The sequence below is a fragment of the Biomphalaria glabrata genome, chromosome 4 (assembly GCF_947242115.1).
Source record: "Biomphalaria glabrata chromosome 4, xgBioGlab47.1, whole genome shotgun sequence".
Classification (NCBI taxonomy): domain Eukaryota; kingdom Metazoa; phylum Mollusca; class Gastropoda; family Planorbidae; genus Biomphalaria; species Biomphalaria glabrata.
Window position 1 is genome coordinate 37,613,711 of NC_074714.1, and position 24,478 is coordinate 37,638,188.

Below are 24,478 nucleotides of genomic sequence, written 5' to 3' on the forward strand. Positions count from 1 at the left end.
ATTTAAAATCAATTCTCCCACAATGTAAATAGGTACAAGTGAAATTGCATGAAAGAAAAAAAATACACCAAGTCTTTCATCTCAAGTTATTGTACCTTTATTACTTATGATGATTGTAGCTTAATTTATTTTAATATTTGCATGGTAGAGTTTACAACCAAAAAAATATATAAATAAAATAAAATTTCATTGCTTGATATAGAAACAAAAAATCAGACATTTTATTTTATTATCATTCCATTCATTTCTAATACATAAAAATATGTTACAAATCTTTAAAGGATTTCTTCTGAATACTGTTATTACACTATTTCTATAAAATATTCAAAAACAAAAACACAATCACTAATTATGGCATTTCAAAGATATGTTTATCTTAGGGAAAACTGCAACATGTTTATACATATTAACATACATACATAAAAGAACAAACATCTGAATTGGGGTGATACAAAAGTTCATCCCTATATTGACATCAGCAAATGATTCAATTAGCAATACATTTGTAATCATACCGCGTATCATCTAAGGTTAGACAGAGCTAAGAAGACCTGTACTTAGAGAAACAGATCAATGTTAATAAATAGCCAACACTTTCTTCTTAACTTTCAACAGCCAGACTGATACATCAAAAAGAAAAAGTAAAAGATGGCTCAGTGGTTGAAAAATCTATTTACATAGTATCTCTCCTCTAAAAATCCGTGTGTTAATTGAACACCTTGTATAAACTAATTTGGCTCAAGGATTATACAAACAACTTCCTTCTCCAGTGTTGAAGTGCTTCAAGGCACATTGCCAGTTTGGCTTCAAGTTGTCGGTTCTCTTCCTCCAGCTCCAGTACTCTCATGGCCAGAAGGTTTTCTCTTTTGCGTCGAGCCTCACGAGATCTCTTGGCGCTTTCATTGTTTTTACGTCTTTTTTCCAGATAGGATGGGTCCTTACTGGAGCTAGCGGAGGCATGACTGATAGCTGGCATGCAGGACCAGCTTTCTGATTGGGATCGTATTGGGGCTTTTGTTTGAGCGCTGCTTGCCCCTGTGTCTGAAGAAAGGGAATGAACTGAAGATGGCCTGGTATCCACCAAAACTGTGCCCAGACTATCTGCTTCTTTCTTTACAGGACATGTCTCATTGTTTGTTTTCCCCGTTAGTGTATGGTTTAAATTCTGTAACAAAAGCCAGGCGTTATCTAATTGGCTTTGCGTGAAAAGCGACTCATTGTTATCTCTGGGGGATGTACTTGTGTTGTTGTGTGTTGGTGGAGGTGGCTCAAAGAGAGAAGTCAGCTGATCATTCTGACAGCTCTCTTTCTTGATGTTCTTCTTGGGAGACAGTGGTGGCATGAAACTTTCATTAGCATTGGGTGACGAGCTGAAGTTTTCTGGTAGAATCGATGCCAGTTCATTGACGCTTCTCATCCCAATGCCTGAGACAGTATTCTCTGGAAGAAAGAGAAGTGTATTCTTTGGTTTGCTATTGTTATTATGTCTTTCAAAGTCCAGCTCGTCAAAAAATGTCATATTATTTTTTGGTACTTCATGACTTATTGTGTTTTGTGACGGGTAATTTAGTTGTGCAATATGTTGGCTTGAGTTCATCTGCAGTGAACCAATGGATTGACAATTGTAACTGAGAATAGTATGGTGTCGAAAATCAGAGGAATGAGCTGGAAGATTATTGTCTATAAACGCTTCTGGATTTTCTTGTCGATCCAAATGATGTCCCCTGTTATTGGCAGGAGAGTGCACGTTACCCGTACCTATTCTCTTCTGCAGATGATTTATACATCTGTACCTTTCAATGCTAGGTATGGCCTCTAGACGACTTTCCAGCTGACTCATGAGTTGGGGATCGTCACAGCTAGCCACTTGAAAGTTTCTCCTTAAATCTGTCAAGTCACTGGTGGAGAGATATGGCTGGAGTAGCTGCTGTGCGGGCAAGTGAGGCTGTAGCTGGGAGCAAGATCTGTGCACCATGAAACTCGACACGACACGCGCCATTTGTTGTTCGTTGCTGAACTCCTTAGGCTCGTCGTTTAGCTCCATTTTGTAATACTGGCGAGTTGAGTTAAACACAACAACAACAACACCTGCACTACCACTGCATTATTATTTTAACACCTCCTACCTGGAATACAAAAAAAAACATATTTACTAAGAACTGTTGGATTCATTTGTAGCAAATTATGTTTCTTTTGGTTTGAATTTTTTTTTTCGCCTTGCCCACTTTCTTATTTTCAATTGTACATTAAGACTAAGGCATTAAGATTACGACATCAAGAATATGACTACATCAAGACTATGACTACATCTCAAGACTATGACTACATCTCAAGACTATGACTACATCAAGACTATGACTACATCAAGACTATGACTACATCTCAAGACTATGACTACATCTCAAGACTATGACTACATCTCAAGACTATGACTACATCAAGACTATGGCTACATCAAGACTATGACTACATCAAGACTATGACTACATCAAGACTATGACTACATCTCAAGACTATGACTACATCAAGACTATGACTACATCTCAAGACTATGACTACATCAAGACTATGGCTACATCAAGACTATGACTACATCAAGACTATGACTACATCAAGACTATGACTACATCAAGACTATGACTACATCAAGACTTTGACTACATCAAGACTATGACTACATCAAGACTATGACTACATCAAGACTATGGCTACATCAAGACTATGACCACATCAAGACTATGACTACATCAAGAATATGACTACATCTCAAGACTATGACTACATCAAGACTATGACTACATCAAGACTATGACTACATCAAGACTATGACAACATCAAGACTATGACTACATCTCAGGACTATGGCTACATCAAGACTATGACTACATCAAGACTATGACTACATCAAGACTATGACTACATCAAGACTATGACTACATCAAGACTATGACTATTGGGCAAATGGTGAAGTTATCAAAAATAGCAACCATAACAAATTCTAGCTGCATTTTCATGATACGAAAGTCAAGCTGATAGCACGTAACAAGGGAGACAATCATCAGAATGTGGAGGAAATCACGTGATATAATGTAGATGTGAAAGGAATCAGAGTGGGGAGGTAAAGATGATTCCCCGTTTAGTGCTTCAACTCCACCACCAACCCTTTAGTTTAATTGTTAATATTAGAAAAATATGTCGCTACGCATCTGTAATGTAAAATTCAGAAAAATATAAATCCTTAGTAAATATAAAGTCATTTTTGAGGGTGAGGTAGTAATGTTACCAAAACAATCCCCTACCCCCGACCATCAACTCTAAAGCAAAAGATTGATAAATAAAGTGTGGGATCAGGGAGTATAAATGTCATCACCCTCTCTCCATCTACTTTAACCCTTATGATGTGCTTGTGTAAAGGGGGGGGAGCCTAATTAAATGTTTTATTAAAAAATGTGAAGATAATACTTATTGTAAGAACTTAGATTTTCTTCTGCTCTCAGCAGAATAAGAGTTATAAGAGACCAATGTCCCCCAAAAATTGATCTAGAAATGTTTACCACACACTAGAGTTTCCTACGAGGATTTCCTTTTTTATGAATATAAAGAGAGACAACTCAATATATTTTTTGGAATATAATTACTGTTATTTAAATAATAAAACAAACTATAATTAGTTTATTAACATTTAAAAACTGTAATCTATTGTTAAAGCGATCACTACGTTTCGTCTAAACCCCTGAAGTGACGCGCACAATGCCCTTCTCCGTCCTCACACTCCCACTTCAATGATTTCTGGCGGGTAGATGTCAACTTAGTCGTCAAAGATGACGTCATGAATCCTAAGGCTACACACTGGTGGGGGGGGGGGGGGGGTAAAGGGTATGAACTTTAGATCAGCATAATAGTACACCTTATAAGTAACGCGAGCAACACCCTCCCCTCTTCATTCCCACTATAAGGAAACAATTGTCTCCAGACTTAACATTTTAGCGCCTTTGTTCTAGGCTGTTCCATACCATTTTCTCCACTGGGTACAGCATTAAGACATTACGTCATTTTCACGAGCCACCCAATTCAACATTTACCCGCGACAATCTCCTAGTAGTGCGTGGAGGGGGGGGATAGGGGCATCATGTGCGTTACTTAGAGGTTTAAACCAGACCAATTATTGGTATCGCTATAACAATATGCCATAGGTCTCGGTTTTTATACCTTAAAAAAATAATAACAGTATTTTTCTTATAAATACTTATTCTGCTGATGGCGGAGGAAAATCTGTTCCCTTACACAGGCGACTACAGTACCTCAAACTCAAAGGATTTGAGGTTTATGTGCCGATCATCAACATTAACATTTTTACCCTCCCCATTTAAAGGTGTCTGGAAATTTAGGCACCGGATATTTAGGCACCTTAACTTTTCCACGAGCAAGTCTTAAGGGTTAAAGTAAATGGGGAGAGGACGGTTATACCTGCCAACACTCCCCGACATAAAATAAATATTTTATATTTCATCTAAAGTATTTACATTATAGTAACTAACTATTTACACAAATTGCGTAATTATCCATTTCAAAAACTCATCCGTCAACCTTAGGGGGTGTTGATGAAGGTAAAGCAATGAGCGGAGAATCATCTCTACCTCCCCTCCCATGAATCCTGTTATGTCTATATTATATGGTATCTGGAAATTTAGGCACCGGATATTTAGGCACACGGAATTTTAGGCACCGAATAATTAGGCACTTTTTGACAAGGCGGAAAATTAGGCACTCTTTAAATAGCGATCTTTATTTTGAAAATAATTTTAAAATGTTAACGTATATTTTATCTTTAGGCTATGGGCTATCGGTGACGTTATAATAAATAGCAACTATAACGATTCTAATTAAAGAAAGGTTAACAAAATTGGGAAAATGACAATCGTGAGAATGTGTGGATTAATAGTCATTATAAAATATAGACCTCACAGGATTCAGGGAAGGGGAGGTAGAGTTGATTCTCCTCTCATTGCTTTACCTTCTTAGCCCTTCCCCCTCTACGCACTCCCACTAAAAGGAGGGGATCGCGGGTAGATGTTGAACTAGGTCGTGAAAATGACGCAATGAGTCTAAAGGCTACACACTGGAGTACAGGGCAGGGTACAGCATTGTAAATAACTGCTAAAATGGAAGTCTGGAGAAAATTGTCTTCTTATAGTGGGAATGGGAATGAGCAGGAGGGATTTGCGCGTGTTACTTGTAGGAATTAAATATGTTGATAAACTAAAGAAGTATTCATATTTTATAATAGCATTAATATCTATTATCAACACTCTTTCTTTTCTATTGTTAATGGGTAACCCCTTTAGGAAGATCTATTGTGGGAGTGTAGAGGTGTGTTGCGTCCTACAAATGTGGTCATTAACTTTTTATTGAATATAGATGTACATTTACGTAATATAATATTTATATAAATTGCAATGGAAATCGCAAAACGGCTAGAAATTACGATAAAATATAATGTTTTGAAAATTTATAAAAAGTTTATGGAAAAGACAGATGAGTTAACAATTTAAATATCATTTTTATGGAATATTGGTCTCTTATTAATACTTATTCTGCTTATAGAAGATTGTTGATGTTCCAATTTAACCCCGACTTCTCTATCATAAACCAAATATATTTACTACAATTTTCCAGAAGGTATGATTCCTCCATTCCTTTTGTGTTCAGCACCATATACAATTTTTTTTTCTTCAGAATGAAAAAAACAACGACAAAAAAGGTTTCATACACACATTATTAAACACACACACACACACATATGATTAAAAAAACAACAACAACACTCGTTTCCTTAACTTTCAAAACTGCCCAATGAAATGTAACTCTCTTCATTTCCCTTATATATATTATTAGTTTTATTACTGTTATTAATATTACGATTGTTTTAACAGAAATGTGTCTACCAAAGTTTTTGGAAGGTCTCTAAAATATAATCCCCAGACTTCCATTTGAACACCTTTGTGTAGCCTTCAGATTCACTACGTAACTTTTACGACCAAGTTTACATCTACCTGCGAGAAATCTTCTCATTTAAGTGAGAGTGTGTGCGCCCCCCCCCCTTCCCATTTTAAAAGTACGACCCACCCTTTCAAACAAGCAGAGGTCGATTGTGATTATATTTATCGCCAACACTCACCGACATAATAAAAATATTTTATAATACTTTTTAATCCTAAGTATTTACATTAGTAACTAAATATTTACACAAATTGCATAATCATCAATTTTAGAAAATACTTACCAGTCAACCTTAGGGGTTGGTAATGGACGGAAGCAATGAGCGGAGAATCATCTCTACCTCCCCTTCCCTGAATCCTGTGATGTCTATATTATATAATGACTCATGAGTCATTTTTTCCACACACTCTCATGATTGTTTTTTCCCCATTTTGTCAGCTTTTCTTTAATTAGAATCGTTATAGTTGCTATTTATTATAACGTCACCGATAGCCCATAGCGTAAGGATGAATTAGACATTAACATTTTAACATTATTTTCAAAATAAAGATCGCTTATTAAAGAGTGCCTAATTTTCCAGTGCCTAATTTTCCGCCTTGTCAAAAAGTGCCTAATTATCCGGTACCTAAATATCCGTAAATACACGTAAATTCATATTATATAATGACTCTTAATCCACACATTGACATTCTCATGATTGTCTTTTTTTTTCCCCGTTTTGTCCGCTTTTCTTTCGTATCATGAAAATGCAGTTAGAAACCGTTATAGTTGCTATTTTTGATAACGTCACCGATAGCCCGCAGCCTAAAGATAAAATATATGTTAAAACGTTTTAATTATTTCCGAAATTAATGTCGCTAAAGAGTGCCTAATTTCCCGCCTTGTCAAAAAGTGCCTAATTTATCGGTGCCTAAATTTCCAGACACGACATTTTATGCATGATAGTAAGTCACACTAAGTGCTTTTAGATTTGTGACATTCAGATTTGAAATGTTACTAGCGCAGTGAACGTGTACAGCATTGTACCCACATGTCATGTATAAGGCCTAGGCCTAAGTCTATTATCAACAAGCCATGCATAGGCCTAACAGTCTCTTATCAACATGTTAAAAACCTAAGTCCCTTCACAATGTTGATCATGTGATGTATGAGGTCTAACTGTAATCAGCGTTTTCTCAGAAGAAATATACGAGTAATAAGGCCTAAGTCTCTTATCAACATGTTAATTATAGATAACTAGTCCCTTTCCAATTATCAACATGTGATTTATGAGGCCTAACTTATATCAACATTCCATTCAAACATTATCATTTCAACCTCAGGACCAAGTTTCTTAAGTTTCATGTATAAGATTAAATCGTTTTTTAAAACAAGGGGATGATATACCCAGCACGACCAGAATATTTGTTTCATCCCGAATAGTTCAACTGAACTCTTTTAACTTTAACATAAGCTGGCACTGTTCTTTTAGCCTTAGTTTACGTTTCAATGTAATTCTATTCCATTGGTTTATAAGTCGATTGTACTTTTTTAACTAAATATGAAGGTTGGCTGATAACTTTACAGGAAGACAAAGTTATTTATGATTAAATCCTCTACGCATATCGGCAATAAACAATTTCGCGTGACTAATTTCAAGTCATTGTTTTGATCAGCTATTTAGAAAATAAATGTGAAAGACTACATTGTAGCAAGGCGGCCTGGTACTGTCGTCTTCCCCCCCCCCTCTTATTCTCTAGTGACGTAAGTCTCTAAAACATTGACGCCAATGACGTAATTAGCGATGACGGCGATATAATAATGAAAGATGTTACCTTAAACATGAACAAAAGTCGCAGCACGATAGTCTTTCTTTGGTGTTGCACCATCTGAGATCATTCTTACCCAACATAACGTGGGCTCTGTCGCAATCGGTTACGCGTGGATGGTGTGGTGGTGGGGAAAATAGAAAGCTGACCATTGGTCAGCGGATTATAGTAGCTATCATTAGAATCAGCGATTGCGTCTACTGCCCCCCCCCCTTTTTCCCACGCCTAAAATTTCTGAAACAGTTTCAGGCACCTACCCTCTTTCCTCTTTTTTTCTTCTATGGCCCGATTTTGGTGGCAGTCGCTTTTCGCCGCTTGCCTGTGGACATGTCCCCCAAGTGCAGATTTCTCAATTAGTTTTTCTTTTATTGGTAAATATGAATGTATCATATAAAATGAATGAATAAATTGTGCCTTTAAAGACGCGTCGATACATTATTATTAAAATGGCACTAGTTTATGTAACATACAACTTGTCAACCTATGAAATAAAACTTTGCATTTTGTTCTTCTAAGATTTTCATTTGATTAAAGCCTCTTGGTGATAGTGTATGGATAGTTAGGCACCGGAAATTTAGGCACCGGTATTTGAGCTTCACATCACTCGTTTATATCGGTTGTTCTTTGAACTGACTTTTGATTTCTATAAAATCTTAAAGCTTTACATTCGTGAAGTATAATCTTTACATACAGCTTGACTATCATTAAGACTATCATTTAGACAGGTTTTTCGCTTTGTTATTAGGTTCAAAGACTTTCATCAAAATTTAGAGTTTATACTCGCACAAAATACTATCTGTAGTTTTTATTATTTGCTTTTCGTTTTTTTATCAGTTCAAATTGCAGACAGAGCAAAGGACAAATATTACAAAATGACAGAACTGAACAAAATGTATATACTTTTGAGTTTGGTAAATTTAGATAGAACTAATGTTATACATTTCTACTGAAAAAGCTTTAGTTATCTCGGTAGAATTATTGATACCATACTAATACATTTCTTCTTAAAATCTTTTTAAAAAAATTTTAATTGAGTTGAAGTAGTGATAGGCCCACTAATACATTTCTCTTTTGAGTCTTTCGTTATGTCACGTAGTTTCGTATTCCCCCCTAGTCACGTGGTTGTGTGTATACAACGCGCACCGTGCTTAGTTTTAGTTAGTTTGTAGTGGGAATCTGAAGCGTTTTAAGTCAATATTTAGTGGTTTCAATTTACTCATTAGCGCTAAACTATAATTTGTTAATAACAGGAGAATCTAGAGATACACATTTTTAATAGTTTCAACTAAAACAAATAGTTAAACCTTTGATAGAAGGTACCGAAGCGTTGGCCTATAATCTGCCATACTGAGATCAAGATTTCTTGATCTACAATGAATGACTACACTTACAGTTCTTAGCGTTCGGGTAACCAGTCCTAGAAAAAAAAAGTAACACTTTCATCCCCCCCCCTTTCCTTTCTGCCCAAAAGTAAACAAACTTGAACTTGAGTAGAACACTAAAAGTTGGACAGCAGACCAGTGTGTATTGGTCAGATAGCTCTAGGGCTAGTGTGTAGTCGATATGTCGACTAGTTGTTATAAAAGATAAAAAGACTGCCATGTGTTTTCCTTGTGCGTAATAGGCTTCAGTTGTTTAGCGAACAAATAACACATCTGATAGTCAAGGATAAATCTAGATCTACTCTTACAGTTACACAGGCCAAATGTGTCTTATCCCGCCCTTTCATTGTTAAATTTGGTTTCTAAGTAATAAAATAGATCTAGATCTGTTTCGTCAACGCATTTTTGAAACTTTAATGTTAACATTTTGTGAATTTCTTAAAAATGATAGAACTTTTAATAACATAATAATACATCATGTATCCAACACAATAACCGGAATATGAAATATATAACGTTAAAAAATAGCTGAAGTTTATGAAAATAACAATGTTTCAACTAATATGCATATTATCCCTCTCTCTCTCTCTCTCTATATATATATATATATATATGTGTGTGTGTGTGTGTTTTGTGTAGTTTATACCAAGCTTTTTTTTTTTAATCTTACAAGAACGTTTGTAAAAACATCTTCTTCTGTATGTGAATGTATCATCTGCAATGTGTTGACACTTGTTGTGGACTATAAAGGAAATATCATTGATAATTTAAACTCATCCTTAAACAGTTCTTGGCCCTTTATGAAAACATTCGTATAGTTATTTGAACATTCAGGGAGTTTGTTGATGTACTCTGAATATTTTAAAATGTTTGTAAATGTAAAATTTCGTAAAAATAGAGGAGCAACAGCAATGGAAATATAGGAAGACAAGGCCTTTCTCCTCTTTGTTGTCCAACAATCACGTGACTTTGGTTAAAGTAGGTCAGAAATAAGGAACTACCTCATTTTTGTCACGTGATGGTGGAATGGATGGAGGGCTGGAGTTTTTGTCAAACTTTCTGGATTTTTTTCTTGCGCACTTACCCTCTAATTCTCATCAATTCAAAATTCATCTATACCTTATTTATTACTAATAAATTCTAATGTGGACGGTTACCAACATCGTTGAAGCAGTAGCGACAGTAAAATACTCTTTTTAAAAAACAATTATAACAGATAATAAATGACTTATTTTTCTTACACTTTAATATTTTCCAAAGTGTTTCAAAGCGTGATATACATGAGCTCATTTTGTTTAGGGGGTTGCGGTCTACCACCCTATACAATTAGAACGTTTGGTAAGTTAGTGGCGCAGAGACTGTAATGACAGGTCTGTTTGACATCTTTTGGTATATGGAAGATAATAAGATTGCCTAGAAATCCTGCGCTGTACCACGTGCTAGTCACTTCTTGCTCAACAGACGGCCTAGTCTTTGTCTATCATGGCGTAAGAAAATGTCACGCTGGGTGGGATGTAGCAGACGATCAGGTGTGTAGTAATGTACCATGTGTACCTCATACTGTGTAACATCGACACATCGAACTTGAAGGTTAAGAGTAGAGAGGGAGAGAGGGGGGGAGAGGGTCAGCTGGTCCTTTTCACGTCTGAACATATCACCTCATTGCCTAATGTTGCGTCATGTGACGTCATGCGGAACCGAGTTAAGTGTGCGTCATGGTGGCTAGTGAGCCCTGAGAGTCAGGAGGATGAGGGGCAGGGAAGGTGGGTGGTCATTGATTTCTTTGTGTCCGTCAAACATTGAAAGTTGAAGTGTATAAGTCACGTGATCTTCACGTTTTCATTGACCTACCAGTTGCCATGTGTTCCAGTTCTTTTAAAGTTACTTAAGACTTACTCAACAACAATAATAAAAAAAAAAGACTAATTAATAAATGCTATTTATAATTTACTAAAACATTTTAACATGTGAGTGTCCATCGTTTTTGTAACCATTGACCTTGTCGGCATTAAATGTAACGAACTACAAGTGCTCACAACGATGATGTAAACTATCCGCGTAACGGGCAGTCTAAGCGCTAATTGATAACGGTAGTTGATGTTGCATATTTGTGGTAATAGAAATAGACCACTTTCATTAAACATTCATTTTAACTGTTGGTCAACACCCGATACAATGTCAAGTGTAAGAGAATACTGAAGAAATAATGTACCTTGGACTATTTCCCTTACTTTAACTTCTCACGATATTACCAACGTTGGTTGTTTTTTTTCTTATAAGAGCCTGAAGTTTAAAAAAAAATAAGTAAATTGTTTTTTTAAAATAGCTTCCTTGGTTTATAAAATAATAAAACATTTTATTAGCTTCTAGTTAGGCCCTGAAATTGTCGATCTGATATTTGAAGTAGATGTATCTATCAAATGTAGGCACAGGTAAATTGGACACTTTTTGACGAGACGGAAAATTAGGTACTCTTTAATAGCGCCCATTCATTTTGAACATAATAAAACAAAATGTAGGCTATGGGCTATTAGAGACATTATTAAAATCCATAACTTTAACGATTTGAACTGCAGAGTTTCACGATACAATGAGAAAAGCGGGAAAAAAAAGACAACCATGAGAATGGGGGGGGGGAGGAATGCCCCAGAGTATTTTAGAATATAAACGTCACTGGATTCAAGAGGGGGGGGGGAATGCCCCAGAGTATTTTAGAATATAAACGTCACTGGATTCAAGAGGGGGGAGGAATGCCCCAGAGTATTTTAGAATATAAACGTCACTGGATTCAAGAGGGGGGGGGGGGAATGCCCCAGAGTATTATAGAATATAAACGTCACTGGATTCAAGAGGGGGGGGGAATGCCCCAGAGTATTTTAGAATATAAACGTCACCTGATTCAAGAGGGGGGGGGAATGCCCCAGAGTATTTTAGAATATAAACGTCACTGGATTCAAGAGGGGGGGGATGCCCCAGAGTATTATAGAATATAAACGTCACTGGATTCAAGAGGGGGGGGGGATGCCCCAGAGTATTTTAGAATATAAACGTCACTGGATTCAAGAGGGGGGGGGATGCCCCAGAGTATTATAGAATATAAACGTCACTGGATTCAAGAGGGGGGGGGGGGAATGCCCCAGAGTATTATAGAATATAAACGTCACTGGATTCAAGAGGGGGGGGGGTAGAGATGGTTTTCTGCTCATTGCTACACCCCACCACCCCTATTATCAATACCAAAAAATCACCCGCCAACCTTGTAGTGATGGAGGTGAAGCGATGCGTGGGTAAATATCTCTACCCCCCCTCCGCTGAATCCTGTGATATTTATAGTATATAATGACTCTTAATCCGGGGCCAGTTTTTACCCGCATTCTTGTGCGTACCATTTTTGATTATTTACTTTTGTGTCATGAAAATGCAGTTAGAAATTGTTATAGTGGGTATTTTTTTGAAAATATCACCAATAGTCCATAGCCTAAGTATAAAAGAAACGTTAAGTTTTTAATTATATTCAAAATAAAGGTCGCTATGAATAGCCAATTGTACGCCTTGCAAAAAAAAAAAAGTCTAATTTACCCATGCTGAAATTTCTGGGTGTCTACACTAAAAAGTCTAATTTACCCATGCTGAAATTTCTGGGTGTCTACACTAAAAAGTCTAATTTACCCATGCTGAAATTTCTGGGTGTCTAAACTGGTGTCTGGAAATATAGGTACCCGGAAAATTGGGCACTCTTTAATTAGCGACCTTAATTTTGAACGTACCGTAATTAAATAATGTATTTAATATTTTATCCTTAGGCTCTGGGCTATGGGTGACGTTATCAAACATACCAACTACAACGATTCTTACTACAAGCTGACGGAACGGGAAAAAATGTCAATCATGAGAATGTGTGGAGGGGGGGGGGGCGGTAAAAATGTTGATGATCAGCACATAAACCTCATTTTTTTGGAGGTAGTCGCCCTTGGAAGGGAGCCTGATTCGTTTATTAAGAACTGTGTGGGTTACACAAATCCATATCAATTTTTGAGGGGAAAATTGGTCTCTTATAAATACTTATTCTGCTGATAGCATAGGAAAATCTATGGAGTTCTTACTATGAGTTATATAAGTATTATCTTGACAGTTCTTAATCAAACAATGAGTCAGGCTACCTTACAAAAGTGACTACCTGAAGGGAAAAAAAAAGAAATGAGGTAGTCATGAAAAGGCCGGTGTGAGGGGGGGGGCACTTTTATATTAACGACATCCATTTATTTTTAATTTAGTCAATTAATTTCTCAATACCGGTACCTCTTCTTTCTCTCTTTTTGAGGCAGATGACCTGCTAACCTAATAAGACGTGTGATCACTGACCACATCCAGGCTTTCTCTAGTTTGCAGGCCTCTTGACCTAGGCTAGCTCGGTCTATCTGGTCTCTTACTTACATGAGTCATGAATCTGACCATAGCCTAGTCGCGCGCACCTGGATCAACTTGACCTAGTGCAATGCTGACCACACTGACCTAAGTGAAATTCACCATGTAGCCTATTGTTATTGAGAGTCTATGAGATAATAGGGGCTAGTCTAGCATTCATCGAATACAAGTCATGTTTATTTGGAGAAGACTGTAATTTAAAAAGTTTTAAGTCTAATGTTAAAAACAAGCACTGCTGGTCCCATGCCTCAATATTTATTTAGCTCATAAAAGAAGATATGTAAACTAGTGAAACCATGAATTAATTGCTTTAAAGAGGTGGTGAAATCTTACCGTACCTTTAATTATTACATCATATGATGCACAGTAAAGTTTAGCCATTGGAATTTTAGGCACTGGAAAGGCACTCTTTATTAACGATCTTAATTTTGAAGATAAATATTTTTTTTAAATAATGTATATTTTATCCTTACAGGGTACCATTGATTCTTTAATGTCACGTGATAGATTCCGAACAAAAAGAAAGTTTTGTTATTTTAAAACACGTAATTGTGTCTACTGCCTCAAATGTCTCCCTCAGAATCAGCCCTTAAGCTAGCTCTATTATTTATTTACTTTATACTCGGCCTGCATCTTTCTTATTAAGAGATTTTATTTGTGTTGTAGCATACCATGTAGTAGACTTTAGTTTCAGGGACTCGCAGAATGGATGCAGGAATAGAGTTACTTAAGTGAGAGATAACTTGTATGTTAACTGTTCCAAATAAAAATGTGTTTCTTACTGTTTTTGTTTTTTAAGCTTATTTTGAGTTTTCACAATTTTTGGCTCTCTCTTTATTTCCAGTCACAGCTTCTCTTCAGGATGTATCTATAGTTTGCTGGAGTGACATAAAACCTCTAGGCCATGATGAATATTAACTTGTTATGTGTTGATGTTTATATGGATTGTTTATTATATATTTTGTTAGACCTTCCGCCTTCCTCTGGGGCTCAAGTATGACTGCCCATCGCCCACAACATGGATGCTGGTAGCTGATTCTTTGTTTGTGGTCTTAGCAGTGGGACTTCCAGTGGCACGCCAGCATCGTATGTATTTTGATATATCTAGTTTTTATGTTTTCCCCCTGGACCTTTTGTTTTAGACATATTTCAATATTTTATTTTTTGCTTATATATAGATATATAAAGTGAAGAATTAAAGTTCCCCTTTTAGATCTTGCTATCTAGGTCAATGATTTATGTGGTCCATGGTTAACAAAGGTGTCACGTGGCCAGCACAATGACCAACCAACTATACTTTTCCCCAACTAATGTCAGGTATCCATTAGAACTGAGAGGACTCAGAGAGCACCCAAAGCTCTAGAAATTAAAAATCCCAGTCTTCACCAGGATTCTAACCCGTGACCTCCAGTTTGGAAACCTAGTGATTCACCGCTCAGCCACCATATATATGAGGATTTCATAATACTGCTTAAAGCGTATGTATTTGTAATGACCAAGTAGAAAATTTTATATACCTTGGGAGTGTAGTCAGTATATCAGGTGGAACAGATGAAGACATTAAACGCCGTATAAATCTAGTGCGTAAGACATTTACACAGCTAAAACCAACCTGGAAATCTCCTTACATCTCAAACAAGACTAAACTAAGAATCTTTAACTCTAATGTCAAGGCTGTCCTACTGTATGGTTCTGAAACATGGAGAACAACTGAAGCCACAACAACAAAAAAATACAGACTTTCATCAACAGATGCCTGAGAAATATGCTACAAATACACTGGTATGACAAAGTAGAAAACACCAAATTGTGGGAGATGAGTGGACATAAAAATATAGAAGTGCAGATCTTAGAGAGGAAGTGGAGATGGATTGGTCACACCATTAGAAAAGATACCAGCAACAGAGCTAGACAGGCCTTAGAGTGGAACCCCCAGGGAACAAGAAGCAGAGGAAGACCAAAAAGAACATGCGACTCAGTGTACTTGAAGAAGCAGAGAATACCGGGAAGAGCTGGGACACCATCAAAAAGCTCCACGAGGAACTCAAAGGAGTGATGATGATGATGATTTGTAATGATGAAGTAATAATGTATGGCTGGCACCTAGATCTCTAATAAATGTCTATTAAATGTTAAAAAACTTATTTAATCAAACACAATTTTTATTCACTTTTCTTTCAGACTTTTAAAAAAAGACTTTTTCCCATGTGTGTCTCTTTTCTTCTGTTGTCAATAGCAAGTCACTTGTTGTTTATTTATGTCAAGAAATAGGATAGAAGGAATACTTCCTAAAAGTTGTTCAATGCAATATTACTGTTCAGCAAAAATTTGGGAAAAATTTTGATTGCAATATTTGATTTGACCTCATGATGATAACATGGATGAATGCTTGGTCATGTATGTACTTCTGACTGTTCTCATAATAATGTATAGTCCAGAGTTCGAACCCTGCATGCTGTCATCTCCTCCCAATGTGGAGGAGGTTTGGGCTGGGCCCTTATTATCAGCATTTCTGAAGGAACATAAGTAACTTCTAAAACAAGACAAACTAAATATTTACCCTTCCAATTGTAGATTTTTGCTGTTTATATAAAGTCTGTTTTTATAGTTATATTATAAAGGTGTTTAGTTGCTACTATATAGTCTTTTTTTAGATATCTTTATGTGTCGTTAAGCTGTTTATATTACTAGCATATTTAGTATAAGCTGAATGTTACTTTGTTTCTCACTCTGAACAGGTAAATCTTTCCCAACAATGTGGTCAGAGCTTGCTGGACTTTTTGAAGATTTCCTTTTTTCTCAGCGGTAAGTTAACAAGTGACTCACAAAAAGTTGAGCTCGTACTAAGAGTGTAAATGCTCAAAACTGTAGTCAAACTTTATTTTACTGAAACTGAAGATTGCAAAATATAATTACTATAAACAAATGTAAATCTATCTATTCTTACAGTCTAGCTACTTATACTACTGTATCTTTTTTAGTAGTTGATTGAAATTCTCTTATTCCAGTTCTAATGGTCAATTTTTTTTTCTCATCAGCCCATGTCCAGCCACACTTTCTGTAGAAGACTTCCAGAGGGATGAGGCCTTTGACTGTCGGATAGTACAACTGATACGTGATGACATACTTCCGCATGCTGGTCACCTCCCACAAGAGTTTATGGTCAAGGTGATGGACATACTAAACAAGGGCTCCATTCACTCTACTACCTCAGATTCCTTTGTTGGTAAGGTCACTACCAGCTTTACTTAGAATTATCTGAATTTCATCACTACCTAATGGTGACCAGTGCAACTGCCTTATATGTTTCTATGTTTTAGATAGATTTATTTTTGAGTCATTGGCAATATTTTTCTGTTTCTGGCAAATTAATTGTTTGATTGTCACTGCCAGATGTATATTAGTGCTATATGTTTTCCTATCACAATTAACATTTTTTTTTACAAATAATCAGTTTTTATTGATTACTATGTTAATTAAAATCTTCACAAGCTGTATTTTCATATATCTACTTGTTCAACCTGCTGGATGTTAATCTTGTTATTTTTATTTTTTAACTACTATGATTATTCATACTTTGACTTATACTGACTGACCAACCATCGTTGTACTTAGCAGATACAGAGTCCAGTAGGAAACTGCGGGAGGACTTTGCCAGGACTTGTTTTGAAACGCTTCTTCAGTTCTCATTTGTTAGTGATGTTGTGTCAGAGCAAGGTCAGTTGACACGTCTGGCTGTCATGTCTTTATTGCGCAGATGTCATGATGTGATCACCAAATATGTAGAAGACGAGAGACTTAGCGGCAAATGTCCACTGCCAAGGTAAGACAACTTGAGTTGTTATATTTTAGTCATATTGAGTATCTTTATTAAAAACTTTTCTATCCTGAAAATTTCAATCTACTAACAGAGCTCGTCTCGTGGAAATGTCATCTGTGCTAAAGGCCATTGCTACTTTACTGAAGTCATTAAAGAAGGCTCCTAAAGAGAATGGTCAGTTAAATAGACTCTGATGTATTGTACTGTTATGCTAGTCATTGTCATTGAAGTGGACTTATTTTTTAGTCATAATACTTATTTATATCTGTTTTTTTTACATATAAACATTTTATAGTTAAATTGTTTTTTACTTTTAAATTTACAATCAGTTATTTTGAAGTCAATCTTATTTATTAATTTTTTTTTTTTGTTAATTCATGAAATGTAAAAAAATCAATGTTTTTATATACGATTTTGAATTCCGTTTCTGCTATTTAGTTGAACCAAATGTGTGGAGTAAGGTGATCAAGTTATACCCAGCCCTAGTTGAATGTACTACATCACCGTCTCCTCATGTAAGTCAATATTTTGTTACTGCTGCCTGTATGGTGGGCAATGCAATTCTTTGTAATTTTTTTATTTTTTTTGCTAGCCTCCCTTTCTCTCTCTGAAAGTACTTCTTTGTAATTGGTATTTGTTTACATTTAATAATAATTTTGAAACTACTTTATGAGATTTATTTAGATTCAGATCCTATCAATTAAAATTACTTTTGTAAATTAATGACAATAAATAGTTAAGTCAGAAAGGCCCAAAAAAAAATTAATGTGATGATTTTATGAGCTTGAACTCTTTTTACCATTGTCGTCATACATTTAAAAAGAAATTGTTCAGGTGATTGATATATAGTTACATAATTACAAGTATACATTCTAATATTGAAAAATAAACAGTAGCTATATAAGTATTTATACAAACTGATGAAAATTTGTCATTGTATTATATACATCTTTTGACAGAAAATTTTTTAAAAAATATAAACTTGTTTTTGAAGGTCTCAAAATCTCTGAGAGATGTCCTTCACGAGTTTTGTGATTTGCTGGCGCCACCTTCGGCAGCGGCTGTTCCAAATGGGAGATAATCCTATTTATTGGATGAGCTAAACAAAATCAGTGGATTATCTGCCTTTGAAGTGATCATTATGATGGGATATGTAATAAATTTTGATTGATTATTGAAACAAACTATTGTATTTTCATAATAGGTAACAAATATTTATACTTATGTATGATAATATTATCATTTAGTTGTTGGTTAATTTAATTGTTTGTTTTTTATTCATATTTTTTTTTTAGTTGCAACAATAAACTCTATATGACCTGTATGTGATATTTCATTCCAAATATAGCCAATATATCGTATTTGTAGATTTGTTTCATTTCAGTTATTGTTGATATAATCAAGATTGGCTCTTGAGTTGGATAAATCTCAATGTCTGATTTTGTTTTAGGTGTGAAATTTTTTTGAACATAATGTTGTGTATCATTTTGGATATATTTTGATGACTTTATGATTTAATTACTCTATACATTGTTGTTTGATAATTGAATGCCTGGTGTAAACAGTATTGCAGCTTTGAGTGCCTGATAAGTATTTTGGATTTTATCTTTTTTTTATTTTCTAATTCATTGTTTATCGTTTAATTTATTGCTAAATATTTTAAAGAATGTTGGCTAATGTTAACTCAGTTTAGTATGTTCTTTAATGATTTACTTTTTTAAAAATTAGAATTACGTTTATTGCAATGTGAATTCCTAATGGTGGAATAATAAGGTCCAGAATTTAAAATTTGAAGTTGCTGCACTGAATTGGTCCTTCTCATTGTAATAATGTGTGAAATTGTTATGCAGATGTAGAGAGTTTGTGCACAGTTGCCTTCTCTTTGTATTCTGTTGTTGACATTTAGACCACTCCTTTTTGTTGTTTTTTTAAGTTTTCCAATGCTCTCACATTGGTCAGACTAGTTTTTGTTTTGTCCTAATTAGGTCAGTCTGTGTTTAATGTTTTGAAAGCTACTGAAGTATAACTACTTAAAACTGTAACATGTAGGCTACTTGTACATTTCTATAATAAAATATGAAACAATCAAGAAATACAGTGGCATTCAAATAGCTAGGTTTTAAAAGAACAACACAATAAAAATAGGAATATTTTACAACATTTAAAAATACTCTTGTAAGAAGATGTATATTGACAATTGTTTTTTTTTATTACATCTGTTTGTGTTGCTAGAATTGGCTAATATGCTTTATACCCATACAAACACTTGGACATTGTTTTGTACATCCAACTTTAAATGTCTCATTTTTCGTATGATTTTGTCAAATTACTTAAAAGTAAAAAGAACAATTGGCTGTAGTTATAATTTTTATTGGTTCTTAGTCTGATGAAGTCTATTTATGTCATTAGTAAGTACTTTATACTCACGGAAGTCATAATATTTAGTATTTTAAGGTGATATGGTAAAATTGTTGGTATCAGAAGGAACTCTGTGTTAGAAGATATGTCTAAGAAAATACTCTTTCTAGAGTAAAAATAAGTTGACTTGGCCCCACTAACTGAGTTTCAAACTTTTGAAATACAAATACAAACCTTTTCTCATCTTGTTTATTTACAATGTATTGTTTTTATTCTTGAGTAGTTTATGCATTTAAAATCAAAACAGCATAGGCATGACATACTGTTTATTCAATCAGTGACTTGGGTTTGTTAATGAAATATACGTGTATGTCATGTAATAGTAAACTGCTACATCTGTTGCACCATCCTATTGATTTATATATATATATTAAGTTGGATTGCAGGCCTTTTGATCAACTCTCTGTTATGTAAACAGAGTGTCAATTAATTTCATGTTTACTGTGGCAGTACTTTTATAAATAGTGTACTGAAATATGTAGTTTGTATTTACCTTGACCTAAGTAATCAGATGTGTATGATGAAACATGTTTATATAGTTATGAAATGTTCTCTATTGACCTGAGCTTCCACTAACAAATGATATATTTTACTGATGTACTAAACAGGCTCTATATTTTTCTATGGTGTCAGTACTTTGATTGGTTTGTATTCTTCTTTGTTGTGTATTGTTTTCTAGTGCAGAAAGTTGAATCTAGTCTAGATGATTTAGACCAGAGATGAACAATAATTTACTTGACCCTTGCTTGCTAGATTGACAGAACATGAACAATGAACAGTATTTTCTCAAATGTTAATTTGCCCAATTTGCTTAGTGAACAGACTAGTGTAAATATTTTGTTCAATCACTAGATCAGGACTTTAGGATATCAACCAGGATTTGTTTGTTTGGTATAATAACACTAGATTCTGGGTAGATGAATTCACTTTTTTTATTAGTTTTTTTTTTTTGCTTTCAAGACTGATTATAACATAGTTTTTTTTTTTTCTTACCAATGGAATCCATGTTTAAAAAAGATTATATACTGGTATTTGTCATTTCATATATTTTCATTTTTTTCTGCATACATAGATTCTTAAATGACTTTTTATAAAGTAAGCTTTTAATATATATCTATATATATAATATATATATATATATATATATATATCAGGGGTGTATCTAGGAATTTTCCATAATTTGGAGGCCTGGGGGCTTGTCCTCTTTTGTAATATTTAATGTAAAAAACACTAATTTGGGGGCAGGGGTGGGGGGGATTTTCAAATTCTGCCCCCCCCCCCCCCCTCCTTAAAACATTAACAATTTGAGAAGTTCTACCATAGGTTTATGATTTTTTTTATGTTCTGTTTGTTTATCTATAAAGGTTTTAGTTTCCACTAGAAGTGCTGGCTGTAGTGTAACGGATGTATGTATCATTAATGTGTGCTAGGCTATTGTCAGCTGTGAGAAACAAATCTTCATGGTTTGACATTCAAGCTAGTGGGACTCTACTCTATCTAGTTTGAGAGCTCTCAGCTCCAACTGCTACATACAAATGTATTTATTTGGCACCAATTTTGTCTGTGTGGGTGAGTGAATGTAAAACTTGTTGTTATAGGAACATTTGTTCCTCACTAAGAATGAACATTTATTATAGACTAGGAATGGACATATTAGACAATGTGAACCATTATTTAAAACAAAGATATGTCTATTTCAACTGAATAAATATATTCAATTAAACTACTTTCTGGTTTGTTTATTTATTTTGTTAGTTCTTAGTAGAAAGCAAGTAGCTAAAGTATGGAGACAGTGGATAAGCTGGATGGACAACATAATAGAAGGGGATGCTCTCTGTCTCTCTCTCTCTCTTGATATCCTGCTTAGAACAGTTGCTTGCCAGAAAATTGGAGTGATTTGGTGACGGGAAATGTCACAGAAGCAACTATATATATGTACTCTTTACTAGCTACTATGACATTATCTAGCTACTTTCTCCTAGGCTTACTTTGGTCACTAGGTTAATTGTTTTAGAAAGCTTGATGACAGTAAAAAGTCAAACTTTAATGACATTTACTTGGTTGCCTTCGTCAGAATTTTAAACTGTACCAAGAATGGTGTTCGCGTTTTTGAATGAATTTCACTTAAATGGAATTTTAATGAAATGTTATCTTATCTTATATAATACAGACGTTACTTCAAAAAAGAAGATAATTACGTCCTACGCGTCATGCATTTAGTCATGCATATTAACCAATGACTTAAATTCAGCCAAGTCACTGGTTTTCCTGGCTAGCTCAGGCAACCCATTCCATGCTCTAATAGCACTAGGGAAGAAGGAGTGTTTGTACAAATTTGTCCTAGCATTTGGGATGAGGAATGTGCCTTTATCTTTGTGTCTTTCTGAGTATTTTATTAAATTTTGTTTTTGTATTTGAAGATTATGGTTCAGTGTTTTATGTATGATTGCTACTTTACTTTTGAGCCTTCTGTCCTGAAGGCTTTTTAAATTTAGTGATTTTACTAAAGGTGTTACTCTAGTCAAATGTGAATATTCGTTTGTTATGAATCTCACTGCTCTATTTTGTGTCTGTTCCAGTTTCTTAATGTTTTCTTGAGTTGAGGGGTCCCAAAACGGAGGATGCATATTCTATTATTGGCCTAACCAAGGTTAAATAACATTTTAGTTTTATGTTCTTATTTGATTTATAGAAATTTCTTTTAATTATTTATTAATAAGTATTTTGCGTTTTTAGTCTGTGTTACTGGTTTGCCATGAATAAGATAAGTGGAATTAATTTGTTTTAGTTTTTTTGTTACTCTTAACAACTGACATTTTTCTGGGTGAAAAGACATGCTCCAATTTGATTCCCATTTCTGTAATTCATCCAATTCTCTTTGTAAAATATCTGTGTCTTGTGTTGTTTTTATTGTTCTATATATTATGCAATCGTCTGCAAATAATCTGACTTTTGTTCCTGAAGTAATGCAATTTGGTAAATCATTTATGTAAATTAAAAATAGTAGTGGACCCAAGACTGTTCCTTGAGGTACACCTGAGTTTACTGTTATTGGTGTTGATTTAGAGCCATTTATTATTACAGTTTGTTCTCTCCCTATCAGAAAGTCTTTAATCCACTGATGCAGTGGACCATTAATGCCGAAATATTTTAATTTTTTAAGCAAACTATGGTGGTGAACTTTGTCAAAAGCCTTAGAAAAATCTAGTAAGATAGCATCTATTTGTTCACTATTATCTAAACCTTTTGAAAAATCATCAATTAGTCCTATTAGTTGTGTTTCACATGATCTATATTTCCTAAAGCCATGTTGGTATGGTGTGAGGACATTATGTTTGTCTAAGTGGTTTATGATGTTGCTACATATTATGTGTTCTAGGATTTTACATGTGATGCTGGTAAGTGATACTGGTCTGTAGTTTCCTGGGTCAGATTTTTCTCCTTTTTTAAATAGGGGGGGTGACATTAGCTTCTTTCCAGTCCTTTGGTACTCTGCCCTGGTTAAGTGAAGCCTGAAAGAGTATTTTGAGCACTGGGGCTAGCTCATTGCTTATAATCTTTGAGTAATCTAGCTGGAATACCATCAGGTCCAGATGCTTTATTTGGTTTGGTGTTGGCTAATAGTTTTTGAATTTCATTTTCTTGTACTACTATATCTTCTATGTTGTTTACTTGGTTCAAATTCAGTAATATGTCTTTGTCTCCTGGGGCTGAGAATGCTGATGCAAAGTATTTGTTTAGGATGTTTGCTTTAGTTTCATTATCATTATGTATTATGTTATGTTCATCTTTTAATGACGCTATGCCTGTTGTTTCCATTTTCTTAGACTTAATGTATGACCATAGGTTTTTGTTGTTATCTTTAGATACTACATTGTTTATGTATTCACTCTGCAGCTGTCTGCTTACTTTTTGGGTTAAGTGTTTAATTTTTATATACTTTTTGTAAACTCTTTCTGCATTAGTTTCTTTAAATTTTCTATATAGGTTTTCCTTCTGTTTACAAAGCTTCTTTAGTCTATTATTAAACCAGCATTTATTTATTTTGTTTGGTGTCTATTTAGTTGGTATATGATTTTTTATAATGCTTTTAAGATGGTTTTTAATGAAATTCCAGAGGTCATCGACTGGTTGGTTAATGTCTTTTTCTAATAAGAATGTTTCTGAAAGTTTAATGCAGCTTGGTGTAGTTGTGTTAGGTTACATTTATTCCAGAGTAAGATTATTCTTTTGGGTTTTGTATTGGCTACTGCTTTTATCTGACTGTGTATTTTTATGATCTCATGGTATGATAGACCAGGGATAATTTCATATCTAAACTTTGGTTGTGTAAAGTTTCTATGAAAAGCTCTTTTATGTCCTTAAGGTTTTGGTGTTTATAATCTATGGTTAGTGTTTTCCAATTTATATCAGGTAGGTTGAAATCACCCATAATAAAAAAAACTGCATTTTTATTTGTCTCTTTAAGTGTAGTAATCTGATTACATAGTTCCTGCATGTATTCTAATCTAGAATTTGGTGGTCTGTAAATGCTGCCTATTATTAGGGATGTTGAGGTGGTATTAATTTTACAAAATGTTGATTCTATATTTTTTGAGTTAGGTAAGGTAATTTCTTCTGCTATA

General features: G+C 34.6%; 2 protein-coding genes across 5 annotated transcripts in view; one reads left to right on the plus strand and one right to left on the minus strand.

The window, feature by feature from the left end:
- Positions 1-21,579, plus strand: part of LOC106059811 (protein MON2 homolog) — a 396,254-nt gene extending 374,675 nt beyond the window's left edge. For 2 of the 4 annotated variants that reach the window (XM_056026650.1, XM_056026652.1), the window contains 7 exons: positions 14,584-14,701; positions 16,354-16,420; positions 16,654-16,841; positions 17,231-17,438; positions 17,527-17,609; positions 17,874-17,950; positions 18,430-21,579. In XM_056026650.1, coding sequence (XP_055882625.1) covers positions 14,584-14,701; positions 16,354-16,420; positions 16,654-16,841; positions 17,231-17,438; positions 17,527-17,609; positions 17,874-17,950; positions 18,430-18,516 — 828 coding nt within the window. In that variant the 3' untranslated portion in view covers positions 18,517-21,579. The remainder of the gene's footprint in view (positions 1-14,583; positions 14,702-16,353; positions 16,421-16,653; positions 16,842-17,230; positions 17,439-17,526; positions 17,610-17,873; positions 17,951-18,429) is intronic. The other 2 variants (XM_056026651.1, XM_056026653.1) reach the window with 1 other exon arrangement.
- LOC129925820 (uncharacterized) lies at positions 656-7,884 on the minus strand. The gene is made up of 2 exons (XM_056026654.1): positions 7,815-7,884; positions 656-2,126 (listed from the first exon to the last, which is right to left on the minus strand). The coding sequence occupies exon 2, from the start codon at positions 2,042-2,044 to the stop codon at positions 746-748; it is 1,299 nt and encodes a 432-aa protein (XP_055882629.1). The 5' UTR covers positions 2,045-2,126; positions 7,815-7,884; the 3' UTR covers positions 656-745.
- Positions 21,580-24,478: the final 2,899 nt, after the last annotated feature.

Bases quoted from the DNA above. Each gene is read 5' to 3' on its own strand.
- LOC129925820 (XM_056026654.1), bottom strand. From the start codon at position 2,044: ATGGAGCTAAACGACGAGCCTAAGGAGTTCAGCAACGAACAACAAATG.